The 16081-nt window shown below is 44.1% G+C and overlaps 1 protein-coding gene across 2 annotated transcripts; it reads left to right on the plus strand.

The window, feature by feature from the left end:
- Nucleotides 1-87: 87 nt before the first annotated feature.
- Gzf1 (GDNF inducible zinc finger protein 1) lies at nt 88-12671 on the plus strand. 2 transcript variants are annotated; one of them, XM_028881834.2, is made up of 6 exons: nt 88-178; nt 3194-4568; nt 6615-6709; nt 8151-8318; nt 9788-9945; nt 10461-12671. In XM_028881834.2, the coding sequence occupies exons 2-6, from the start codon at nt 3205-3207 to the stop codon at nt 10800-10802; spliced, it is 2127 nt and encodes a 708-aa protein (XP_028737667.1). In that variant the 5' UTR covers nt 88-178; nt 3194-3204; the 3' UTR covers nt 10803-12671. The 2 variants fall into 2 exon arrangements, with proteins under 2 accessions (XP_028737667.1, XP_028737668.1); XM_028881835.2 differs by lacking the exon at nt 88-178 and adding an exon at nt 186-593.
- Nucleotides 12672-16081: the final 3410 nt, after the last annotated feature.

Below are 16081 nucleotides of genomic sequence, written 5' to 3' on the forward strand. Positions count from 1 at the left end.
ACCGCCGGAACCGCCTCTGCAGCTGGACGTGCGCGCGCAGCGCCTGTCTTGCCGGCGGGGGGCGGGGCCCACCAGGGGGCGGGGCGCGCTCGTGGCGACCAATCGGTGGACCTTTGAGGCCCGCTGTTCCTGCGGGCCTGGTCCTGGATACGGGCCCGGTGGAGGCACCGACTGCGAGGTGAGTGTGTTGTCGACCGTCTGGCTTCCAGGTTGTCCTCCGCCTGCTGCGCCTTGGAACGGCCGGCTGTGGGGACCCAGACCGAGAGGGGTAGACTGGACCCTTTTGGCTCTGGAGGCCGGAGTCGGGGACGAGGGGCTGGATCCTGGCCGCAAGAGTTCGTTCTCCCTGAAGCTTTGGAGGATCCTTGGTCGTTGGGACTCTGGGGGATCACAGTGGGGACGGAGGTGGTGCAGTCAGAGAGGCCACAGCTACCCATACTACTTTGTACCCTGAGTGAGAGAGGGAGGCAGGATCCCTGTAGGGTGGACAGGCTGCGGAGAGCAGCGTCTCCTGGAGGCCTAGCCTGGGAGTCCGGAGATAATTGGCGACCTTGGTGAGGATGTTTGGCCCATCCAGAGGCGGCCGAATACCAGTAAGTTACAGTGGAACACAGCAGTCACCAGGCCAAAAATAGTCGCTGGGACTTGACCGGTGTCTGCCCTCGTGGGAGGTAAACGGGGAAATCTGCCCAGGATCTCCTTGATTGATAGTGAAGTCGCTGCCAGGTCTCCTGGAAGAACTCTCAAGTTCCCTTGAGGAGGCAAGGCAAGGTGTTAAGAAGTTAGACTGGCCATATGAGCATCAGGTAGAGGGGTCAGTAGCCTTTGTCCCCAGGCTGGGACCGGGTGTTGGTTGGGTCCTGGAATCGCGCAAGTAACGAGGAGCAGACCACCGAAGTTTATTAAGCAACTTTATTCAAGAACACCGCGGTGGGAAAACTTCTAACTAGTTAGAAAAATTATTTGGTTCTGCGACCCGGAGAAAGGGCTGTAAGCTTCTTTTTATAGTCAAAGGTTATCCACAGGACAGAAAGTAAATGGGATTCACAGCATCTTGGCGTCTGAGCGTCTAGGGAGTGTTATCATCTGAGCTTGATCTCAGGAATGTTGACCTGAGCTCCAACTACAGGATTTAAGACCTCTGATTACAGGGTGTTAGTTCAAAATGTTTATAGTCCCTGGGTTCCTTTAAATCGCCTTTCCCTTGTCTGGGAGAATGCAGGGCAAAGGGTTTTCAAAGCGGCTATCAGTCCTAATACAGAAATATGCATATAGGCCATAAGCATACATTTTTTCATATTCCTGGGCTCTTCACTGGGACTCTGAAGAGCATCGGCTCACCAGTACTTCTTCAGGTCTCCTTCACCCCAGTGTTTCCTTTAGTTAAGCTTCCTCAATAGGTAGTGTTTCCTGTGGAGTCCCCTTCAGTCCTTCCACAGGTGCTGATTTTGTAACATTTGCACTCCCTAGGAGAGTCTTCTCTGTGTTTGAGACTGGGTACTGTGGGTTGTGGTCCCTTGCATGAGATGGACAGGCAATGGTGAAGGAGATCAGCAGGAGTGCCCTGGATAGTGGAGACTTGGAAATCAAATCGAACCTGGAAAGGGAAGTTAGATTCAGGGACAGAGGTTTCTGAGAAGAGTCCACAGAGTAGAAAACATGAAATTGGGCTAGCATTTTAGAGTCCAGGAGAAGAGATCTGAGGGATGGCAACTGCAGGGGAAGCATCCTTCATTTGGTGAGGCTGGGGTGAGAAATGTGTTGAGAAACTTCAGTTAAACATAGACAGGGCCACGAGGCTTAGGTTCAAGACCCCATCAATTATCTTACTAGCTTGTCACCTGTGAGATGAGGTGCCATCAGTACCTTTACAAGTATGTAGGAAGCCCTCCACAAGCCAGCAAATGTCAGGCCAGCTGGACCTGTTTGGTATGCTGTGCTCCTTAAAGCCTCATGATAACAGGGCCTTCCAAGAGGAAGAAGTGAAGGTTCAGAGAGGCTCTAACCTGCTCAGGGTAACACAGTTTATAAAAGCTATGGAACTTCATTTCAGGAGAGTAACTCAATTTACCAGGTAGTTAAGGACACTGCAAATGAGGATTGGGTTTTGAACTATTTTTCCAGGAAGTACTCACAGTTTTCAGTGGTAGAAGTGATTATCAAATGACTGTTTCTTGCTCAAAGAACTAGACATAAATTTTCCTGCATATGTCTCTGAGTAGATTAGAAAATGAGCTTGATAAGCAAATTGTTGTCTTAACGAGTTTCACTAAAGGAAAACTAATCATTTGTGCTTATCATTGGGGGAAGGTCTTGCCAGGATTGTTTTCATAAGAATATTATCTCATGAAAGGTATTTAGGAGCTTTAGAAAACTGCTAAGAATGAAGTGTAATTTGACTCTGTATGTCTATGTGTGAGGTTATTTTTTAAGATTCATTTTGTTTTTAATAATTGCATATTTCTTTGTTGGGAGTATGGGCATGTGAATACAGATGCCTGAGAAATTAAATCCCCTAGAATTAGAGTTAGAGGCAGTTATGAGTCACCCAGTGTGAGTGCTAAGAATTAAACTTGGGTCCTCTGCAAGATCAGTATGTGCTCTTAACTGCTGAGCCATCTCTCCAGCCCTGTCTGTGTACTTTGTTGGTTTGCTTGCTTTCGTTGTTTTGAGATAGGTTCTCATATATAGTTAAGGCTAGCCTCAGAGTTGCTGTGTTAGGTTCTCATATATAGTTCAGGCTAGCCTCAGAGTTGCTGTGTAGCTGAGATTGGTTTGAGCTGATCTTCCTGTCTCTGCCTTCTTTTTTTTTAAGATTTATTTATTTATTATGTATACAGTGTTCTGCTTGCAGGCCAAAAGAAGGCGCCAGATCTCATTATAGATGGTTGTGAGCCACCATGTGGTAGCTGGGAATTGAACTCGGGACCTCTGGAAGAACAGCCAGTGCTCTTAACCGCTGACCCATTTCTCCAGCCCCTGTCTCTGCCTTCTAAATGCTGGATTGTACATGGGGTTAAAGATCACACTACCACATCCAGCTGCTATTTGAATCCTTCTTTTTGAGAAAAGTTAGGTTTGTTAATTACTATTTATCTTCTCAAGAACTAGTGTAATCCTCATAATTTCAAGTCCTTTTTCTTTAGGGATTATTTGTACATGAGCTAATTAATTCTTGTTTTTGTTTTCCAAGCTGTTCTTGGAATGAAGATGGAAAGTAGCACAGTTTTGCTGGAATCCAAATCTTCACCGTTGAACCTTCTGCATGAGATGCATGAGCTCCGACTTCTGGGACATCTGTGTGATGTCACAGTCAGTGTAGAGTATCAGGGTGTCCATGAAGACTTCATGGCCCATAAAGCAGTGCTGGCAGCCACCAGCAAGTTTTTTAAGGAAGTGTTCCTGAATGAGAAGAGTGTAGACGGTACCAAGACTAACGTCTGTTTAAATGAAGTTCAGGTTGATGACTTTGCTTCATTTCTGGAGTTTGTCTATACTGCCAGGGTGCGGGTGGAAGAAGATCGAGTGCAGCGGATGCTAGAAGTGGCTGAAAAGTTAAAGTGTTTGGACCTGTCTGAAACATGCTTACAGCTAAAGAAGCAGATGCTGGAGTCAGTCCTTTTGGAATTGCAGACTTTCTCTGAGTCTCAGGAAGTGGAGGCCAGCAGTGGCCCCCAGGTGAGTGTGACCCCCAGCTCCAAAGCAAGTGTACCAGGAGAGGATGCTCACTCCAACGGCATTGTAGATTCCTCTGACTATCCCATAGAGAGAATGGACAATGGCCTTTTGCCAGAAACGCCATCCAGGAAGTGCAAGGAGAAACTGGACAAGAAGAAAGATGTGGCTAAGCCTCCCTACCCTAAAATCGGAAGAGCTAGTGGGAGGCTGGCTGGAAGAAAGGTGTTTGTGGAAATCCCTAAAAAGAAATATACAAGAAGGCTCCGAGAACAGCAGAAACGTGCAGAGGAAGCTGCAGAGAACGACAGGGGTCCCCAGGACCAAACCCCAGACGATGAAAGGACAGAGACGGAGCCAGCTTCCAAAAGTGAGGCTTGCCCTGCTAGTGTGGAACTGGAGGAAGGACTGCAGAGGAAGGAACAGGAGGGGATGAAGGAGGAGGAAGAAGGGAAAGATGGGGAGAAGAAGAGTAACTTCCAGTGCACAGTCTGTGATAAGTCCTTCCTGTATGAGAAGAGTTTCCTGAAACATATCAGGCTCCACTACGGTGTGACCACGGAGGTAGTGTTCCGATGCGACACTTGTGGCCAGACCTTCGCCAACAGCTGCAACCTGAAGAGCCACCAGCGCCACGTGCACAGCACTGAGCGCCACTTCCCATGTGAGATGTGTGCAAAGAAGTTCAAGCGTAAGAAGGACGTGAAACGGCATGTGCTCCAGGTGCATGAGGGTGGCGGCGAGCGGCACCGATGTGGCCAGTGTGGCAAGGGCCTGAGCTCCAAGACTTCTCTGCGGCTGCACGAGCGCACACACACGGGTGACAGGCCCTATGGCTGCACCAATTGTGAGGCCAAGTTCTCGCAGCCCTCAGCGCTCAAGACCCACATGAGGTGCGGCTGCCTGGGAACATTGCTGTGTGGAGCAGGGCTGGCCTGGATGCAGGGATGTGGGTTCCCAAGTGCTATGGGTTCCCAAGTGCTAAGGTGCACTGGGTGTTGGAGATGGCTTTAGGACTTAGACCAGCATGTCTGTGTCTGTTGATCTCCATTTCCCCACTGGTGCTGTCTACGGCTTGGGAAATTGAGGCAACTTTGAATCCTCTTTGGAGGTGTGGAAGTCTGGGAAATGGTTCTTCAGCTTCTCCTTTGGCCCTGCCTCCCAAGTATAGAGGCCCTGGCACAGCAGAGCCATCTAGAACTCTGGGTGCTGTGTACCTCCAGTTGCTCTGTACTTAAATGAGAGCTGGGCTTTTTCTTCACTCAGTTCCAGTGAAGTTCTGTGAGGTGATATGTAGTGCTGTAGGGCACTTCTTTAGTGGTCTTTTAGTTCTTAGGGCTTGGAAAGTGCCATTCATTGGTTGATCTAAGAATGAGGATCTAAGAATCAGACAACACTTTTTAATTTTTTTTAAAAGATGTGTTTGTTTTTATTTCATGTATATGGTGTTTTGCCTGCATGTGTAATGTAAATGCCTGGTGCCCTCAGAGGTCAGAAGGCAAATGTCAGATGCCCTGGAACTGAAGTAACCAATGGTTGTGAGCCACATGTGGGCGCTGGGAACTGAGAGCTGGTCCTCTGCTATAGCAGCAAGTGCTCTTAACTGCTGAGCCATCTCTTCAGCCTCTGAACAATGCTTTCTATTTGTTTTCAGACTATAGGTGAATAGTGAGTTCTTTTAACTTTCTTTATAGTTTTTTCTTTGTTGTTTTAGACCAGCAGATCTCAACCTGTGACAAGTCACAACCTCTTTGGAGGGGTGTCCAACGACTTTTTCACAGAGGTTGCATATCAGATATTTACATTAGAATTCACAAAAGTAGCAAAATTACAGTAATGAAGTAGCAATGAAAATAGTTTTATGGTTGGGGGTCACCACAACATGAGGAACTGTATTAAAGGGTCACGGCATTAGGAAGGTTAAGAACCACTGTTTTAGGCAGTTTCTCACTGTTTCGTCCTCGTTGGTCTGAACTGGGCTACATAGACTATGCTTGCTTTGAATTTTCAGACGGGCCTGCCTCTGCCTCCCAAGCGCTGGGATCAAAGACGTGGGCCACTTTATACTTCTAAGTCTATACGTTCTCATACCAGTCAAGCAGTTGAATTTTCTACTATACTCTGCCTTTGCCTTCCAAACTAGAACAGACTGGGGAGGGAACAGGTGTCTGTCATCTTTCAGTTTGCCTGAGTTCAAAGTGCTTGTGTGGAATGTGCTCAGCAGATCATGGCTGAGTGCTACACCATGCTGATTGTAACTGAAATACTCCTGTGTGGTTCTCAGCAGCTTGAGAGCAGTTTCTCTCTTTAGACTGACTGACTGGTCATGTGTTAAGAAATGGTGGTAATATGTTCAGTCATATGGTACTTTGTCAGCAGGAGTTCCTGAGGTTATTCCAAATGAAGAAGCTTCAAATATTAAGTGATACCCTTTAATACTAAAATATGTGAAGGCACACTCTCTGCCTTCCACTGCTTCCCAGCATAAATAAGGTCCTGGAGAGATGTAGGAGCTGCTCAGTGGTTCTACCCTGGTATGTGGAACTAAGTGGAGATATCAATCATTGGATCTTGCACAGAAACTCCACTTGTGTTGGAATGTATGGTAAACTCTTCTTTTGTTTGTTTGTTTGCTTTTTTTCCCCCTGAAATGGGGTTTTTCTATATAGCTCTGGCCATCCTGGAACTTGCTCTATAGACCAGGCTGGCCTCAAAATCAGAGATTCACCTGCGCCTGCCCCCCAAGTGCTGGAATTAAAGGTGTGGACCACCCCCCAACCCCCAGCATATGGTGAACTCTTGACTTGCCCAACCAGTCATTTTTTCTCAGCTGTCTTGGAGGAAATGGTTCTTGCACAATACAGAAGAAATTGGGAATTGTATTGCAAAGTGACCTTTGAAATATGCCCTGAGTTATCATCTGAATGTTGTACTTTCAGAATTCATACAGGGGAAAGGCCTTTTGTCTGTGATGAATGTGGTGCAAGATTCACTCAGAACCACATGCTGATTTATCATAAAAGGTGCCACACAGGTAAATACCCACGCTCTTGTGATTGACTGTTTTTTCTAGCCATAGAAGAAAATTGCAGTTGCTTATTAGAAGTTGGCATCCACCACAGCAGTGCAGGGCACGAAGCTTTTCCATCTAGTAAGAGAGGATTGCAGATAGACTTGCTGCCTGTACTGTGCTGTACATGTGGCATGGTCTGTGCCATGAGGCGCTAAAATGGGGCACACAGGTCTTAGATATTTGGAGGTATGAGACAGTTCTTATTGTTGTAACTCTTAGTCCATTTCCAGGAGTCTGTCCTAAAGAAATTATCCAAAAACCTGAGAAAAGTTGTGTGATCAGCTCTCTTCTGCTGTGTTTACTAACAGAACTGGGAACAACACAATGGGCCAACCTCAAGGAAATGTCAATGGGCTGGAAATCCATGCCCCAGCTCATGACATGGCCTCAGAGGAAGGCCTCTTGAATTGCACAGGCACATCTGTGCTTGAATGTTGACTATAGCAATGAACAGTTAAACATGGTCAGTGCCAACTGTTGAAAACCTGGGCAGAAACCAGGAGCAAATACATACATGATAAATAATCATATTAAATATGAGATTATCTCTACTTCTAAAAATCATTGTGATAGTTTACCATGAGAGGGACAGTTTCAGTTGGCTTTATTCTGGTTCAGCATTGCAGTCCTGTGGTTGAAATGTTGATGTAAACCATATAGGGCACAGAACGTAGTCTATTACTGTATACTGTATGCACTCACCCAGGTCTTCCTTTGCTTACATTATTTATGTCTAAGCACTCACACAGGTGTCAGGGTCACATACAGTCCTGAGAGATGAGGTGTGGACCATGTGTTGCTGGAATGTAGACCACCAGTAGAAGCTGTGGAGAAGTCAGTCTCACATCACAAACTTGACTTGCTCATTGTATATGACTGCTAATGTGTTGAAATTTTATGAAAGCCAATGTTTTAATGTTTGTAAAGCCAGGGGCACACCAGTTGACTGTATGAGTGAGTTGGGAGAATAAACAAAGAACTTAAAAGTACAAAAAGTGAGGTGTCATTGAAATTGTCCTGTAGTCTAGTCAAGTTGACTGGTGTCGCTAGCCTAGAAGCTACCTGATAATCTATTGTGAAGGACTTTTTATTCTGATGGAGCTACAGAAACAGTTGTTGAAAATAATCCAGCAAATCCCTAAAGTTGTAAAATTTTCTTATTTTCAGTAACTAAATTTATTAAATTTGAGCTGGCTGAACTGTAATCATTGATTCTAGTCCAGTAGATTGCTGTTTGGATTTCCTAGGATATTCACCACTTTTAGCAAGTAGCAGGAGTAATATATTTGATGATTAATTAGAAAGTGTCTGATGCTGTTTGCCAAGGTGTAGAGAGACGACTAACTCTTCTGGGTGTTTTTAATGACTACCATTTCTACTTTTGTCTCATCTTTTCATGTAGGTGAAAAGCCTTTTATGTGTGAGACATGTGGCAAGAGTTTTGCTTCTAAGGAGTACTTAAAACACCATAATAGAATCCACACTGGATCTAAACCCTTTAAATGTGAAGTGTGTTTTCGGACCTTTGCCCAGCGGAATTCCCTTTACCAGCATGCTAAAGTCCACACAGGTATGACTGCATAGTACCAGAGAAGAGTTCAGTCTGGCAAGGAAAACAGTTCACAAGTTTTAGATTTATTAGCAAATCACTTGGAGAGTGTCACTTTGGTGTTATTATGACTATAATAACTTCCCAGGGATGACTGATAGTGGCTCAGAGTTTCCCAGGGTTTATTCTCTCATGGTGGGAAAAGCATGGCCAGGTTCATGGCAGCAGGAGCTTATAGGGGTTCCTTACATTATGTAGACTAGAGAGAGCTAGCTGGAACCAGAGGCTAGTAGAATCCTAAAGATATGTTCTACTTCCAGCCAGCCAGGAAGTAGCCAGTTCCAGAAAGATTCCACAGCCTTCAAAATAGTGAACAACATTAAGAACATGACCCTGTGAGGCACATTTCAAATTCATTCTGAATCAGAAGCGTTAGGAGATAAAAATGGTCAAACTTTGCTATAATAGCATTTTTAAAGTGATTTTTTGAAGTTAAAGTATAATTACATATGATAGTATTTTTAAACCTTTTTACCTCCTCCAGGCTTATTATCAAACATATAGCCTTGTACATGCTATATGAATGCTGTGCCACTACATTAATTCATGGACCCTATTTTTATGTCTTCTTTTTTGAGATAGATTTTCCCATAGCCCTTGAACTTGCTATGTAACCCAGAATGACCTTCAAATCCTGAGCCGCCTCCTTCTACCTCGCAAGTACCGAGGTTACTGGCCTGGCTTCCCACCTAGTTTTCATGCTTTTGAGTTTGTAGTTTCTGATTTTTTTGTTGTTGTTTTAACTACGTTTATTTTGTACAATATGTGGTGGGTGACTAAGTGCCCGACACATGTGGAGGTCAGAGGACAACTTGTGGGAGTTGGTTCTTGCCTTTAACCATGTGGGTCCTGCAGATTGAACTCAGATGCTCCAGCTTGGTGGCAGGTGCCTTTGCTCACTGAGCCACCTGGTAGGCCCAGTTTGTGGTTTTGATAAAGTGAAAAATGGGAACACTTTAGTATGCAAATGGGGGAGAGTCTGTTGGCAGCATGGGGTGTTTATTGAAAGGGCACATAGCTTCCTGTGGTATGACAGCTTGACTATGGATGTTTGTATGGATTCGCATCCTCCAGATATAAACAGGGATAAAGAATGGATGTTAGTATACATACGTGCACACACACACATTATGTGTGTGTGTTTATTTAGGACAGTTTATTACTGTGAATAGTAGATTTGTATTTCACAGATACAGTGCTAGCTGCATACACAGAATTGACCTATTTTGGTACAATTTTAAGTTCTTGGTTATTGTAGTGTTATAGTGCATTGGCACTTCTGCCAAGTGTCTCTCTCTTGAGTCATTGTAATATTGCTTTCCCTTTTGGGGAGTGCTCAAGACTATCCAGGGAATGCAGATGTGTATACAGAGTTAAATAAAGTGGACTGAAGAGATCATTGAGTAGTTTCCTTCTCTTTCTGTGTTCAGGAGAGCGGCCTTATTGTTGTGACCAGTGTGGGAAGCAGTTCACCCAGGTAAATGCCCTCCAGCGCCACCATCGAATCCACACAGGAGAGAAGCCATTCATGTGCAATGCGTGTGGACGGACATTTACTGACAAGTCCACTCTCCGGAGGCACACCTCAGTAAGTGATGGGTAGGCTGCTTAAAAACAAAGCCCTCTGGTCTGTAGGTTGCTAACCCTGAAAACCTGTCATTATTCCGGTCCAGAGGGTCAGAGGTGGTAGCAGGTTCTCTCCTGGGGTGTCCTGCAGTGACATCCAGGGAATAAGGTAAAGGGTTAAGGCCCCCTACTGCCAAGTCTATGCCAAACACTTCCCTAAAGTGGCTGCTGTGCCAGGCAGAGATTTGGTAATTAGTGCAGAGGTGATACACTAGAAAGCAGATTTAAAAGGCAGGGAGAGCTTTTGTTTCATCTCCTCAATATTTACTTTTTGATTGATAGACAGTCTAGCTCTGTAGTCCAGGCTGACCTCAGACTCATGCATGACCCTCCTATACACCATGGTTTTGTTTAATGAGTGTGTGCCATGCTGCCAGACCCTGAAGAGAGCATGTTGTTTTAAAAGATGCATGTGTCATTAATAAGTATCTGTAAATTGGGACACATGTAGTGACTTTTGTTTTGTTTTATTTGTAGATACATGATAAGAATACACCGTGGAAGTCTTTCCTTGTCATTGTAGATGGCTCCCCCAAGAATGATGAAGGACATAAGACAGACCAACCCGATGATGAATGTGCATCACCCAAACTTTCAGATAGATTACTATCTTTTGGTGAAAATAGCCATTTTAACAACCTATTGGAAGTTCAAGGTAATGTGCCTGCCATGCAGGAGAATAGCTCTACAGACACTGCTTGCAAAGCCGTGGTGTCTCAGGATGCTCTGCTCACCACTGCCATCAGTGAGCTTAGTGAGCTGACTCCACAGACAGGCCCAATGCCTACACACCTTCCCTCGTTGACCAACATGGAGTGAGAGCTTGAAGTTGTGTGCCAAACAGTCTGTGTGATTGCTGTATTCCAGGTAATGCCAGGGGCTAAGAAAAAAAGTTGTCTGTGCAAAGACACAGGCAAGACTAGCCTTGACATTTCCCCAGACTTCCATGACCTTGCACGTCTGTATCACACTTAAAGCTTTTCCATAAACATTCTGATCTGCATGATCTCAGCTACATTTCATCAACAAACATGGCAGTTAGCTTAGCTCACTGAACCCTGGTATAGCTACACATGTCAATCACACTAATGCTTGATTCTGTTGATGTTGAAACCATTGCTTGTCTTAATCACAGTACACAGCATTGACCCAACTTAGGAAAGTGCTGTTTGTGGTCTCCTGGTCTTGCCCTGCCTTATTCTTCCATGTGTGTTTACTTCACTCTGATCCTTTTAGGGCATTTTTCTACAAAGTTAAAGTAAAACTGGGGCCACTTATTTCAGCTGTTTCTTCCTTACTGAAATAAAAGCAAATTTGTTCTGGGGACCCTAAGATGGGACTGAAGAAGTAAATGATTGCATTTGTTCTTCCCCAACCCCCTATTTGTACGCACAAAAAGAGGAATGACAAATTGAACGTTTTCAGTGTAGTACCTCAGCATGTGTGCAGGTAGGGAGTCTGTCATAAAATTCAACCTGGGATGAGATGTGGCTGTTCAATTTCATTCCCTAAACCAGATTAAGTCAAAGCTGTCCTACCAAAGAATCTAGCAAAATAGTTGTCTCGTTTGCAGAGGTGTGAGAAATGAAGAGGCGTCAGAGCATTTGACTAGTCACATTTTCACAACCAGCATGTTGAGTGAGCCTGGCAAATCTCAAGTACTTCTGCCAGGCTTTTCTATAACGTTCAGAGTCCCAAAATAGCCATTTCCATAGTGGACGGTGACACAGACTAGTAACTGCTACAAATCCGCCTCTTTAGGAGGAGCATGTAAGAATCTAGAGCGGTGGTTTTCAACATATGGGTAGCGACCCCTTTTGGCGTCAAACGAACCTTTCATAAAGTTGCATATCATATTTACATTACAATTAAGAGTAGTAGCATTAAAGGGTTGCAGCATTAGGAAGGTTGAGAACCACTGATCTAGAGGGTACCAGAAGCCTTGACATGCTCAATTCCTATGCCTTAACAAGTGGATAAAGAAGGAGGAATGTTGTCTCAAATGTTCCTTTGGCTTTCTTATGCTGAATTTAATTATTGCTCAACAAACTTCACTATGAAAATTGCAGTTTGTGGCATTTGCTATTCCTGAAGTGTGGTTGCAGGGCCTTGGGTATGTGGACACTTGCTACCTGTGACCCTTAAGCATTAATTTTAAGAGCGCCTTAATGGGAGAATTATTCTGCTCTAGTTGATCTGTTTTTAACTTACTAAGCTTGCTGTGAGAACACTCTGGTTTCTAGGACGAAGGTATCTTAAGTTCAGGGTGAAGACAGAGCACTATGATAGAAACTGAAAGTTCTTTCCTAGTGCTAACTTTTGTGGTAACACCTTCAAAAAGCTGTTGAAGCCACCAAAAGGTGTTCCAGAGACTTGTAATATTTCAAACTTGCTCTTGAAGGTTCAGGGCTGAATTATCTCACATTCAGTTATGACCTGGCTCTCCTAGTTGTGTTTACAGACAAAAACAAACAAAACAATAGACTAGTGACTGGTACATGACCATTTCAACTGGTTAAGAGTAAACCTGCCCAGCTGATGTACTGTTATGGAATAAAGTCATCTTGATGAGAAGGAATTTAAACAATAGATTATTTTGTTACCTACTGGAAGAACTGTCTTGAGTTTGTTTCTTTAGAAATTCTAAATAAAATTGTTTAATGTTAATAAATGTCTTTGTAAAGGTTCTGCAATTCTAAATTTATTTACATTACTATAACAGGATCTGTAGAGAAAAAGATTAACTGAAAATAGCATGAACATTAAAACTTAAAATCAGGGTCTGTAGACTTCTAGTTATGCAATCACCACAGGTGATTGACTTACGTTCTTGAACTCCACAGTAGCAGATAGAAGAAGGGTCCCTGCTCAGCAAGTGGCCTGTGCTGAAGTCACAGCAGGCATTGAGTGACCACTTTGCTATAAAGGTTTTTGTCTCTTCCCAAGAGAGGAAGGTGATCCCTAAGGATATAAACCTTGGAGTTATTACCACTTTGTGGTGTCTTCCTATCAATCAAAGAAGTTACTCTGTGAGAAAGCAAGACTGCCTTCAGTGAGATGGTCCCAAATGTGTCCTGACAGCACACTACTCAGAGCTTCAGTTAGGGTTACTGAAGAGGCGATCTGGTGCCATTTCAACCATTTTGTGTCACAACGTAGTCCAAAGTCCAGAGGGCTCCACAGCCTTTGGTTTTACTAAAGTTTTCTGTAGTAGTTTAAAAAGTGGACCAGGAAGTAGTGAGAACCTTTGGATTTCTGCTGTTAGTAATTATCTAAATGGGATTGTAGATTATAATTTAACTTTCTAAAGATTTTATGTGTACAGGTATTTTGCCTGAACATTTGTATGTCTGTGTACTGCACGCACACTGGTACTGGAAGAGGCATCAGACACCCTGGAATGGGAATTAGACAGACAGTTGTAAGCTACCATGTGGATGCTACGAATCCAGCCAGGGTCCTCTAGAAGAGGAGCCAGTCCTCTTAATCACCAAGCCTTGTCTCCAGTCACAAGTTTAGCTTGTTTAATGTTCACTCTGGCCGTTTGTACAAGCTAATGAAGCCAGGCTCTGACTTCCTTCCGAGTAAGGAAACCAACCAAGGAGAGACACTGGGGTGACCAGACCTGCAGCAACCAATTTCTGATGGCCAACTGCACATTCACTTTAAGTTGGGAATCTGCTTTAGCACTGGCAAAGTTCTGTGACTCGGTGGCAAGGGTCTGTACTTCCCACCTCCAAGGGCAACTATAGTTCCTGTGGAGACACCTGCTTACAAAATTGAGAAGGCCACATATGACCTCTTCAGGGAAGGGGGACATTGAGCTTCCAGGACCCTCCCAGAACTCAACTGTTTCCAGCAGCCACTCTTCTGTCTGCCTTGCAAGTGACTGTGAAGCTCTAAGGATTCAAGGAAGGAAGACATGAGCTTCGCAGCCACTGGCACTTCACTTGCAGGAAGAGAGGACACCAGGGTTTCCTTCTAACAGCCAGCAGAACCATCAGGTGAGCAAGGCACAAAAAGCCTAACATTGGTAATGTCAGTGCTGTAAACTATCTGATGGGAACAACTTCAAAGCAACTAGTCTGGCCAGAGTCAATTTAGCAAGCAAAGACTAGTCAAACCGTTACTGATAATTTCCACTTTATTTACTGTACAAGTTCACATAAAACATCTTTTTCAGCTAAGGTAGATTTATTGTTACATGGTTAGTTTTTATAATGTACTCCCTTGCCTGAGCAACTCAGGACTTCACAGGGCCTGCTACTGGTCACAGCTCACACTGCAGCAGGCAGATCACGGGCATGCTGTGCTGCCAGATCCTCCACAGTCACAAAGGTTTGTATTTGGACATTTTTAAGTGCACAACACCAGAGGGAACAATAAATGCACAAGGGCTGGTACATATACTTTGGTTATAGTGACACCACCACACATGGTTACAACTGTGCAAAAATACTGTTTTGTGTCGTTAAATAAAAAAGGAATTCACGCAAGCTATAAAAATGTTGCCACAAAAGCAAAGCTTTTCGACTGACATACTATGAACTATCCCCAGATGCTTTCAAGTATGAGAACTACAACAAATGATCACTGTTTTTGTTCATAATAATCTAGAAACCTTAAAGCTGAAGCCTAGGCATCTTGAGACAATGCACTGCCCTGTGTCCACAGGACATTTGGAGGAAGTAAGCTCACATACTACTGTCCAGACATTTTCCTCATTCTTGTACCTTCTACCAGGTCTGTTCTTAGATGACCTTGCTATGATGTTTATTCCAGTTTATTCTGAAAATTATGCTCTTCCTGCCTCGATCTCCCAAGTGCTGACTGATCTCACTCAGTCTTTCCTTTTTTTTTTGGTTTGTTTTTCAAGATAAAGTCTCACATTGTTGTAGCTGGAGTTATCTCCAGTCCTGCCTGGGCTGGCAACCACTCAGACTCAAATAAACACATAGACACTTATATTATTTAAACTGTTTGGCCTAATGGTTTAGGCTTCTTGCTATCTAGTTCTTCTATCTTAATTTAACCCATGTCTATTAATCTATATGTTGCCATGTAGCTCGTGGCTTACCGGTACTTTACATCTCGCTTTCATGGCAGCGGCTGGCAGCTTCTCACTGACTCAGCCTTCTTCCCAGAATTCTCCTCTCTCCTTGTCCTGCCTATACTTCCTGCCTGGCTGCTGGCCAATCAGCACTTTATTTATCAATCAATCATCCACAGCACATTGTAACCCAGGCTGGCCTGGAATTCACTGGGTAGCCCAGGCTGGCCTCAAACTCAAACCCGTTCTCTAGCTTTAACCTCGTAAATACTATAGGATTACAAGTGTTCGTGATGCTTGACCGAGCACTTAACTTCAGTAAAAGCAAATAACTGCCTTAAAAAATATAAACACTACTTTAAAAACCCAACACTTCTCTCAATCGATAGGTATGTTAGGGAATCGTGATGAAAGCTAAACCAAAGTGTCTTACAAGATACCATGTGGTTAAATGGTCACACCAGAAGACTGAATTAGTGAGGGCAGAGTAGAGACTGACCAGTGTTCAGATGCTCTCCCACTGGAACTGACTTAGAGCCATTTACACACCTCACTTCCAAGGAAGGCTGCCTGTAGTTGGTTGTGAATAAAGCAATAACTCACTTTTCTATAAACCAGAGTTTTAAAAAAACTTATTTTTAAGTGTATGCGTGTTTTGTCTACATGTATGTTTGCGCACTTCATGCATGCCTGGTGCCTGGGGAGGTGAGAAGAGGATGATCGATCCCTTAGGACTGGAGTTTACAGACAGCTGTGAGTCCCCATATGGTTGCTGGGACTTAAACACGGGTCCACTGGAAGAGTAGACAAGGTGTCTCTCCAGCCTCAGCCACTCACTTTTCTGTCTTTTCATAAGAGATTCTAATGGAGTCAAAAAGGATCCACTAGGCTTGAGTGCAAATTGTACCTTTGGTACAGCCAGCTTTTGTCCGGAAACCCCAAAAAGCATTGAGGGGAAAAGGAATCCTCATCAGATTCTAGGGCACATTCTTTCTTTTCCCGACATACAGAGGACTTTGAGCTTCCTGCACACACCATGACTACCATG

This window comes from Peromyscus leucopus, chromosome 4 (assembly GCF_004664715.2).
Source record: "Peromyscus leucopus breed LL Stock chromosome 4, UCI_PerLeu_2.1, whole genome shotgun sequence".
NCBI lineage: Eukaryota > Metazoa > Chordata > Mammalia > Rodentia > Cricetidae > Peromyscus > Peromyscus leucopus.